A 10,505-nucleotide genomic window follows, 5' to 3' on the forward strand; every position below is an offset into this window, starting at 1 on the left:
TGAAAATATTAAAAGTTTAGGTACTAAAACTGATAGTTTATCTATTAAACATATAATTTACCCTAATTTTAAAAATATATAACTTTTGCAAGTAAAAAAATCATATTAAATTAAAAGTAAGTTTATGTTTACTTAAATTCTAATAAAATTATTTAATTGTATGGATGGAATTTTTTTTAATAGATAAAATTATTTAATATTAAACATTTTTTATTCAAAAAAATATTAAACATTTTAATCTATAAATAAAAAAATTTAATAACAAAATTCGTTTAGAATAATTAAGTAATTGAGTATATATATAATTTAAAATGAAATTTTCATATAAAGTGAAGTTGTAACTGATAAAAATATTAAAGAATATAAAATTAAATCTTACATAAGATAAGAAAAGAAAATGACGATGGTTTATGTAAAATTCTCTTTTTTTGTTACTGCTAGTTATCCATAATGCGTATTGTCACTATTAATGTTTGTCGGTCTAATCTAGTAGGTTCGTGATAATTATGTTAAGGTCATTTTGAAAATTTTATCAATCAAAATGATTTTAGATAATAAGTTTAATAAATATTAATAATTAATATTTTTGTGTCGTCTTATTTTCTTTAACTTTTTTTTTTAATATTTTTGTATTATCTTCTTTTCTTTCTTTGTTTTTTTATTTAGTCTGTAACGACATTAATCTTAATATTAGTTGTCAGTTGTTGGTGTTTTTTATTTTTCTTAATTTTTTTATATTATGTCTTTTTTTTATTGAATTTTTTCACTTTTAATTAAAATTTTGTGTTCTTATGACATGTTTTTCTCTAATATTGTGGCATGTTTTTTTTTCTGCTCTTGTGACACTTTCCTTATGGTTTTCGGTAAGTTTTTCACATATTTTTGCGGTCATGTTGGTGTTTCTACAAAGATCATCACGATATTTATTTTCTGATTGGCTTGTTGGTGGTCATGTATTGTCATATTCCCACTTTTGTAAATGGTCGTTTGTCGATATAATCATAATTGTGTAGCGAATCAATTTTCTTATTGTGTTTTGACTAATTATGAATTGGTATTGCAGGTGAACGTGCCTACGACCAAGAAGACTTACTGCAAGAGCAAGGAGTGCAGAAAGCACACCTTGCACAAGATTACCCAATATAAGAAGGGTAAGGGTAGTTTGGCCGCTCAAGGGAAGCGCCGTTACGACCGCAAACAGTCCGGTTATGGTGGTCAGACCAAGCCCGTTTTCCACAAGAAGGTAACTTTTTTGGCACTTTCTTTTTATCCCCTAAATTTGTTAATTATACAAGGAAAAGGTCAATTAGCTTCTGCTTTGTTTTCTTGTGGCGTAAGTTTAGTTCATTTTGGTTATTGTTATTTTGTATCCGGACTTCTCGTGACTTTTGGCCCTTGGGTATGGATATACATCCAACATAGGCATGCTCAGATAGGTTCATATATTTAGAGGATATTCCCAGATAATATACACTATTTCTCTAGACCCCAAGTGTTTGTATTATACGACTATGTATCCTTTTTGCAGGCAAAGACCACCAAGAAGATTGTGCTAAGGCTGCAATGTCAGGGTTGCAAACATGTTTCTCAACATCCGATCAAGGTTAGAATTAGAACATTGAAACTCTCCTGCTGTTCTATTTCGCTTTATATTTTAGCCATCTTGTTTCCCGAGCTGATTTCTGTTGATTCGATGTCGGTTTTCGCAGAGGTGCAAGCACTTTGAGATCGGTGGGGACAAGAAGGGGAAGGGAACATCTCTTTTCTAAACGTGTTATCATATATCATGTGCTTTGTTAGTTTTACTTTGCTGCAGTTGTTGGAACGGAAAGCAATATAGAATTTTGTTGAGTTTGGTTTTACTTATGACATCTGTTATTGTCACAATTAGCAATTTTTTGAATTTGATTGCCTTCTATTAGTTATTAGTTTAAAGATTAATTTAGAAGAGGTCTGTAGTTTGGTGATATCTTATACAATTATCTCACTTTCTTTAGTAAGTTAGAAATTCAAATCCAATTATGAAATTTTAATATAAATATAAAACATTAATATAAAAGAGAATAATGCAAATAAATTGTGTATTTATATAAATACATATACTCCTCAAAGAGCTAGCAGTTAGGGGATTCAATTGTAGCAAAGAACATGATATGTCGATGTGAAAACGATGAAGGCGACTGGGGCTAATCAAGTGCGGCTTTGTTTTTATGACCAGATACTGGATTCGACAATCCGTCAAAAATCGAGGTGGTCGAAAGTACTTGTAAATCCGGCTTTAAACTCCATTTCGATGCTGGCCATATGGATGACAAACCAGTACAACTGTCCGGATCTTGCAAACACGGCGTGCTCGTTGATCTTTTCACTGCCGAAAGTTCATGAATCACGTAACCGTCTCCAACACCTGTCGTTGTGGGGCTGAACTCCATCTCGTTATCGACTAACAAATTACTCCGGCTTCCTGTTTTGGATCTCAAAGCCAAGCCTTTCGACGCTATCGTGGAAAATCCTCTACCGCTTGTGTTATCATCGAACACCTTCGCAGGCCTATGAGCAAAAAAGTCGGCTTCGGATTTCGGCCGCCTTCTGAGCTGTTTGTCTTTCGATTTATCGTGTTCACCTTCTTTAGCTTCTCCAGGAGACATGATATAAGCTCTGAGTTTATCATTGTCATTAAAAAATCCATTAGCTTCACTTCTACAATTCCGGCGAAGCTTCAAAGGCAGGTTGCAAGCAGAAGAGGGTTTCATGAATGGACCATCCCCAACACAATTAACTTCTACTTTCCTGTATACTGCCATCTCGAAAGCGTCGGATATCGTATTTATCTTTGTTTGTTTAAGGCCATAAAAACCTTGCAATGAAGTCATTGCAAGGGAGACCCTTGGAGGAGTCGTTTTTGGCCTTAAAGACTGGAATGAGTCAAGCAAATCAGGAGGCAAATCTCGCGCAGGGCTTCGGTTTGCACTGCTTTGTCTGCAAAAAGTTATGAGACAGTAATTTTCTGAAAAGCACTTTTTCTAAGGTGTAATCAAACATTCACATAGTAATTTTTACATGGAAGTAAGTGGCAGCTCATTCGAATCAATGGGAAAAGATTTTATACATCCACCAAGAACATTTGCTTAAATGGCTGAGCAATTACATGTTTTAAAAGTTGTTTTATAGTCATTAAGAACACAGCAAAAGACGAAAATTTCTTCATGATCAAAAAGAAAATGTAGTGAATGCACTTTATTACTTCTTTGCAATATGATCATCTACTTTAAGCTTCTCACTACATTACTGCATATAAAGAAGCAAGTAAAACCTGCATCCATGGTTTGAGAAAAGCATACCCAGAACTAACAATCCGGGTCAAAATCATAAGAAAACATGATTTATCCTGCATATAGTTGCTCGAATCCGAATTACTTAGAGATAATAATATTCCCTTTAACACTGAAACTCCTCTTTAGATCCAACAGTCCATATAACATTTAGTATTAGAATTAAAGAGAAAAAAGGTACAATACCCTGGCATTTGGAAACCGTTTGACAAGCAAGGCGATGGCAGATGCCGCCCTGGTAAAGGAATCTGAATTGACTTGAGAGCAAACATTTGATGATCCGTAACCAGACCGTTCATCTTTCTTATGTCAGCTACCTGATTAATTCACACACACACACACACAAAAGGCAACATCAATTTATCAAATATATAAACATACCATAAATTACAAACTATAACGATAAAGAAGAAGAAGAACAATAAACAATTGCAGTTAATTCCTACATATTTGGGGAGTTTCCCCATATACAATAATACAAACATGCACGTTTACGAGAGAAAAAATATCACGGCATTCTAAAAACGATTGGAATCGTAAATGGTTACCTCAACGCCGTATTTGATGGCGACGCCGGCCAGAGTATCGAAACGGGAAACGGGATGTTCAATGAAACCGTCGCCTCGTGGCGATGAATCCGGCAAACCTTGATCGCTCTCTTTCTCGAAAACACTGTCGTTGTTGTGGGATTTACTATAACTCCCATCCGTGTTGTAACTGTTATCTCCATTTATGATGCTATCTCCCCGCTCTCTTCCCATCAGCAGATCCAAAGAGAGGGGAAAATGGTGAAATGGAATTAAGTTGGAAATTAAACGTATCGGGAGTTCCCTCCAGATAGTTTTCTCTGCTTGCAGGAAAACAATGACAAGAAATACTTGCAATATAAATAGTGAAAATTACAATAATATAGATATATAAAAATAATTACAGCGTGGAAAATTTTAAAAAAAATAAATGGAAACTTTTTAGGTTTAAATAATTTTTTTCTGTTATTTATCCAACTCCAGGACGTTTTAAAGTTATTTTTAAATAATTTTAATTCTTATATAAAAAAAATGAAGATATTATAATTAATTAATGACTTAAAATGATTAAAAAATGCAAAATAAGTATATAATTTATATGCAATATACGAATTAATGAAAATTTTAATTTAATAAATTTTATAATTATTATAATTAAAATCTTAAAATAATAACAAATAAAAATAGGGTAAAGAACATAAATGGTCCCCTGACTATAAGGTATTGTTTTATTAAGTCACTCAACTATTAAAAGTTATGAAATGGTCCTTCGACTATGAAGTGTTGCTTTGTTAAGTCCCTCGACTATTAAAAGTTATAAAATTGTCACTTGACTATTCATTATGTTCCAGACTCGTCCTTTTTTGTTAAAAAATTGATTGTTGTTTAAGGTAGATGGTATATGATGACTAAAATATGATAGTCGTTTGAGATTTTAGTATCAAATTTTATCATATGACGATCAATAAAGTAACGTTCAGCTCAAAATATCGTTCATTTTTAACGAAAAATGACGAGATTAAAACATAAAGAATAGTTAGTTGTTTATTTTGTAACTTTTAATTGTCGAGAAACTAGACAAAACAACACTCTTTAATCGAATGATCATTTTATAACTTTTAATTGTCGAGAGACTTAATAAAGCAACATCCTATAATCTGTTATTTACCCATAAAAATAAGTCTAAATCTTAAGATTTTCGCCCTTTAACGTTTTTTTCATAGTCATCGTTTTCATTCCATTCCATTCCATTCGATTTTGTTTACATTATCATTTGAGCTGATGATATAAACGTACACGGTTCGGATGTGTTACAAAAGTGACAATACTAACTGAATTAAGTCTAAATCTTTGTCAGCTCAAATATTTATTTATCAGGAAGTTTGATGTACGTGCATGAATGAAACAGTAGGCACTATGCCTCAGCTGCTGCATTTCTTCTTGCCAATGCCAAGCTTGCTTGTCCCGGCGGCGAAGTTTGACCTCGAGAAAATCTCGGTTCCGTCATGTCTACCGCCACCGAATCCTCCTCCTCTGATTGCACAATCACTTCCTCCACAACCACCGTCATCTCTTCCTTGACGACCACCACCATCCCTACCCCCACTCCTCCTGCCACCTCTTCCACGGCTGGAATTCAATTTTCGGTTTTGTCTCATCCACAGACAAGGAACAATTATTTAGCTCTGATCCATTAAGACCTAGAGCTTCGTTCAAACTATCCTCATCTTTTAAATCCAAGTAAGCAAAGCTGGAATCGATTCCATATTGTTAAGACATTGGATAAGATAATGACAGCAAATTATGAGTCGAGAGAACAAAAACCAGAATGAACACTAAAATTTTACTTAGCATATCACCTGAGAAAACTCTAGGTACATATAACACTACATATATGTGTACAACCGAGCCAAAGGATATTCAGGTCACGATCTCTAACACTACATATATGTGTACAACTGAGCCAAACGATATTCAGGTCATGATCTCTAACACTACATATATGTGTAGAACCGAGCCAAACGATATTCAGGTCACGATCTCTAACACATATGATCAGATGTGGAATACAACATGAAATCACAAGATTACTTGCAAGATACTAAAATCCCAAGACATTACTCCGACTTGGGTGCTTAGTATATACACATGTACAACAAGGAAAATGAAATCACAGCAGCACATATTAAATTAACAACAAAGATCACGATGACCATAGATACAAACCCCTTCACAGCACCGGTATCCCGATCTACTGGTATCGTTGCCCTCGTAATCTCTTCACAAGAACCAAAGTGCTCTTCCAAGGAATTCTTTATCTGTAAATGGTTCAGACAGGGCGGATATATACGAATAAATTTCAAAGAGGAAAAGGAGAGAGCATTTATACCAAAGCACTAACCTCATCCTGACCAAGAGATTGATCGAACTCTTTGACCGATATAGTTCAAGACTCACCTTCTCCACCTTTCTGGAAGGAATTGTTCCCATTGCTGCAAAGAGAGTGCAGGAAAAAAAATACATTAAGCCAATCAAATACTAGATCAAGGGTCCAAAAGATAAAAATATATATAAGTACCAATTTATATATCGAGACAAGGGAAAATTACCCGCTGTACGGTGTATATTCACCCCTTTCATGAGTGAAATCAAGTCTAACAGAAGGATTCCAACCAGATTGAACAGATGAACGAAAACAAGCAATTGCCTTCTTTACATCCTAGTGATGCAAACACAGTTGATAACAAACATTTGCAGGAAAAAGAATAGAAACAGGAACTATATGAATGGGACATCATACCTCTTCATCGGATTCTTCCTCCGAGCTGCTACTTGATTCTGAGCTGCTACCACTGGAAGCAGTTTTAGCCTTTGCACTCTCTGGAGGCACATTTGTTGCACCACAACTTGGCAAAGTAACCTTTTGAGGAGGTTTCTATATGAGTATACATACAGTTGGTGGAATTACATAAATATCTAAATACCAGTCTATTATTATAAACCAAATTAACATGACTCAAAAGCTTTGCAACACATTCCAAATATTCAATTACTGCAGCATAGCTCACGACACTCACATGTTCATCCAAAGAGCTATCACTAGACTCCTTTCTGGTAACAGGGGTGGGTCCTTTCTTAGAATAAGGCTTTGATTTTTCCTGCATGTGAAAAGTTATTACATTTATAACTACAATCAAGAAAGCTCCCAATCAAATTGAAAAGAAACATCTAGCACTTACTTTGTCTTCATCTGAGCTGCTATCTTCATCGAAATTGTCGTCATATCTAGCAAGTCTTGCGCTATATCTAGTAATAGTCTCAATACTCACATCAATGTTGGAAGAAGAATCTGAACTGCTATCAGTTTTCACTGTCTTAGCATCTGGAACAGAGGCTTTTGTAGCAACGGAAGGTTTTTTATTCTGAGCAGGAGCTTCCTGGAAAGCCAAAACATTGAATGGTAAGCAATCATAAAAATAACATCTGCTACCATATAAAATAGTTACAAGAATGAGCGGAATATTCACTTCATTGGAGGATAAATCTCTGTCACTACTAGTCACTGAAGAATCTGAATATTTAGCTTGTTTTGCTTTCTTTGCAGGTACAGAGTCATTCTTCGAGATGGCAGGCCATTTCTTCACAGGAGCAGGTTCCTGTACGAGAAACAAATAACCATAAAGTAGGCAAAACAGATACAAACATGGCTTCACGTGCTTCATTTTTACAAGCACACAAATGTACTGCCTAGATACTGAAAGAGAGCTAAGAGCTTAAATCATCTAAGGAACCTATTCAAAACTAAACATATAATGAAAAGTGAACTATCAGAAAACATCGATATAGAGAGCAACAAATGCAGCATCATAAGTAAACCAATAATAGATTTTCGCATACATGATCGGAATCAGAAGAGACATCAACCAGTAGTGGGCTTTCGCATATGTAATTGGGATTGGAAGAGTCATCAGAAGAACTACTAGTTTTGTATATCTTCTTCTTCGTTGTCTTAGCTTCAGCCTTCTTCTTTACACTAGCCTGTGCTACACCAACGTTTTTCATCTGCCTTTTTGCAGCCATTTGTTTCTCAGGAGTTTTAGCAGCTGGAGCACAAGCTTTTGTAGCTACTGCAGGTTTTTTATTCCGAGCAGAAGCTTCCTGGAATGCCAAAACATTGAACATTAACAATCATAAAAACAACATCTGCAACCATACAAAATAGTTACAAGCATGGGAGTAAGATTCACTTTGTCGGAAGATAAATCTTCGTCACTACTAGAGTCTACTGAATTACTAGCCTGTTTTGCCTTCTTTGCAGGTACAGAGCCATTCTTCACAACGGCAGGCCATTTCTTCACAGGAGCAGGTTCCTGGAAGAAAAACAAATAACCATAAAGATGCAAAAAATATACAAACATGCGTTCATCTGCTCCATTTTTACAATCACACGAGTGTACTGCCTAGATACTTAAAGAGAACTTAGAGCTTAAATGATGTAAGCAACCAATTCAAAGCACAACATATAGTGAAAAGTGAACTATCAGCATACATCAATGTCGAGAACAACATAGCACCATAAGTAAACCAGTAGAGGGTTTGTGCATACATATTCAGAACTAGAAGAGTCATCAACCGGTAGTGGGCTTTCGCATATGTAATCAGAATCAGAAGAGTCATCAACCGGTAGTGGGCTTTCGCATATGTAATCGGAATCAGAAGAGTCATCAGAAGAACTACTAGTTTCATATTTCTTCTTCCTCTTAGCTTCAACCTTCTTCTTTACAATAGCCTGTGCTACACCGTTGCTTTTCTTCTGCCTTTTAACAGCCACTTGTTTCTCATGAGATTCTTCAGCCTCTCTCTTACCTATATATAATCATATAAAAATGATGTCAAACAAAAACCCACAGTTCCATAAACACAAAAACAACCTAAACTATTTTTTTGGGTTAAAATATGTGCCTAAAATATATCATCTTGTTCATCTAGATACTAAGATGGTATACTAAACTATGGTAATTTTAAGTATTTAATTTGACAAAAAAATATTGTTGATAATTAAAAAAAGATCGACATAGTTTAGGTATCAACTGTTGAATTAAAGCAAAAGAATTTTACCTTTCTTTCCAGATTTACGAGCTGCTGCAACCTACAAGAACAAAGGTCAACTATCCTTAAATTCTAGTTTTTTGGCTAATTTTCCGAGATCGAAGTAATTTCAGATGTTCAGTAATTGAATCTAGTGTTACCTTCCTTTTTTGCTTTCTCATGTGGAGGAGGACCGACGATTATGAGAAATAGAAGATTCCTTCGGTTTCTCGCCAGGCTTTACCTCGTTGTTTTATTTCTCGTTTAAATTATACTTCACTTTATTGCTTTGTCCGTTTACGTTGGTATTGTATAATTTTATTTAAGGGTAAAGTACACAAATGGTCCTCCACTATAAGATATTGCTTTATTAAGTCTCTCAATTATTAAAAGCTACAAAATGATCCTCCGAATGTAGAGTGTTGCTTTGTTGAATCCCTCAATTATTACAAGTTACAAAAATGGTCACTCAACAATTCATTATATTCCAAACTTGTCCTTTTTCGTTAAAAAATTAAGGGCATCCCGAGATAAACATTAACTTAATGACTATGATATGATAAAATATGATCTTAAATTTCAAACAACTATTGTATTTCATTCATCATGTTAACATCTAACTCAGGCAACTGTCAATTTTTTAATAAAAAATGACGAGTTTGGAACATAATGAATAATTGAGTGACCATTTTGTAACTTTTAATAGATGAGGGATTCAACAAAGTAACATTCAATAGTTAGGAGATTATTTTGTAACTTTTAATAATCAAATGACTTAATAAAATAATATTCTATAATCGGGGACCATTTTTATACTTTACCCTTTGTTTAAAAAATTTCATCTTGTTGTTAATAATTACCAGCTTATTTTAAAAATAAATTGAGTTTTTTCCCGAAAGTTAATTTTACGTTTTAATAATTAAAATTAGAAAGTAATTCTGGTAATAAATTATTATATGTAATTAAACCATCCAATCCATCATTTAGAAAGTAATTCTGACAATAAATTATTTTATGTAATTAAACCATCCAATCCATCGTTAAGAGTTTCAAGTTTCTTAATATTATGGTTAACTTTACTTTAGATAATTGAATTTTATTCTATTTTCTATTTTATTTATCGTATTTTAATTTTTTTAATTGCATCATATGTCCCTAATCCATAACCCTCATTTTAAATTGTTCCCTAAACTTTTAAACATTTCATTTTCATCCCTAAACTCTGACCATCATTTTAAATTAGTCCTTGAATTTTTTGACATTTTATTTTCATACCCAAATTGTGATCTTCATCCTGAGTTAGTCCCTAAACTTTTTGAATATTTCAATTTTATCCTAAATTATCGCATCGCTAAGCACATCTATTGTTAATAAAATCATTAAGCCAAGTTATATTATTATATGTTTGAAGAAAAATAAAATTTATGTTAAACTATGGTCGGAATGAATTGCATATTGGATGAATTTGGGGAATATATTGGAAGATCTGAAAGTTTAGGGACTAATTTAGAATGAGATTCATAGTTTGAGGATGAAATTAGAATTTCAAAAGTTTAAG

General features: G+C 33.6%; 3 protein-coding genes across 6 annotated transcripts; 1 reads left to right on the plus strand and 2 right to left on the minus strand.

The window, feature by feature from the left end:
- Positions 1 to 890: 890 nt before the first annotated feature.
- On the plus strand, positions 891 to 1,860 carry LOC120176010 (60S ribosomal protein L44-like). The gene is made up of 4 exons (XM_039182527.1): positions 891 to 953; positions 1,064 to 1,243; positions 1,529 to 1,603; positions 1,710 to 1,860. Exons 1-4 carry the CDS (start codon positions 891 to 893, stop codon positions 1,767 to 1,769), a joined length of 378 nt encoding a protein of 125 aa, XP_039038458.1. The 3' UTR covers positions 1,770 to 1,860.
- Positions 1,861 to 2,129: 269 nt separating this feature from the next.
- On the minus strand, positions 2,130 to 4,093 carry LOC120176011. Its single transcript, XM_039182528.1, has 3 exons — positions 3,881 to 4,093; positions 3,519 to 3,649; positions 2,130 to 2,979 (listed from the first exon to the last, which is right to left on the minus strand). Exons 1-3 carry the CDS (start codon positions 4,091 to 4,093, stop codon positions 2,187 to 2,189), a joined length of 1,137 nt encoding a protein of 378 aa, XP_039038459.1. The 3' UTR covers positions 2,130 to 2,186.
- Positions 4,094 to 5,688: 1,595 nt separating this feature from the next.
- LOC120175985 (nucleolin 2-like) lies at positions 5,689 to 9,211 on the minus strand. Of its 4 annotated transcripts, none has more exons than XM_039182512.1 (12): positions 9,109 to 9,211; positions 8,978 to 9,008; positions 8,466 to 8,725; positions 8,158 to 8,229; positions 7,757 to 8,017; positions 7,387 to 7,515; positions 7,099 to 7,296; positions 6,937 to 7,017; positions 6,660 to 6,794; positions 6,469 to 6,578; positions 6,317 to 6,351; positions 5,689 to 6,177 (listed from the first exon to the last, which is right to left on the minus strand). In XM_039182512.1, the coding sequence occupies exons 1-12, from the start codon at positions 9,127 to 9,129 to the stop codon at positions 6,140 to 6,142; spliced, it is 1,371 nt and encodes a 456-aa protein (XP_039038443.1). In that variant the 5' UTR covers positions 9,130 to 9,211; the 3' UTR covers positions 5,689 to 6,139. The 4 variants fall into 4 exon arrangements, with proteins under 4 accessions (XP_039038443.1, XP_039038441.1, XP_039038440.1 ...); XM_039182510.1 differs by having other exon boundaries at positions 6,660 to 6,779; positions 8,107 to 8,229; XM_039182509.1 differs by having other exon boundaries at positions 8,107 to 8,229.
- Between the last annotated feature and the right edge of the window lie 1,294 nt (positions 9,212 to 10,505).

This window comes from Hibiscus syriacus, unplaced genomic scaffold (assembly GCF_006381635.1).
Source record: "Hibiscus syriacus cultivar Baekdansim isolate YM2019G1 unplaced genomic scaffold, ASM638163v2 tig00112225_pilon, whole genome shotgun sequence".
NCBI classification, from domain to species: Eukaryota; Viridiplantae; Streptophyta; class Magnoliopsida; order Malvales; family Malvaceae; genus Hibiscus; species Hibiscus syriacus.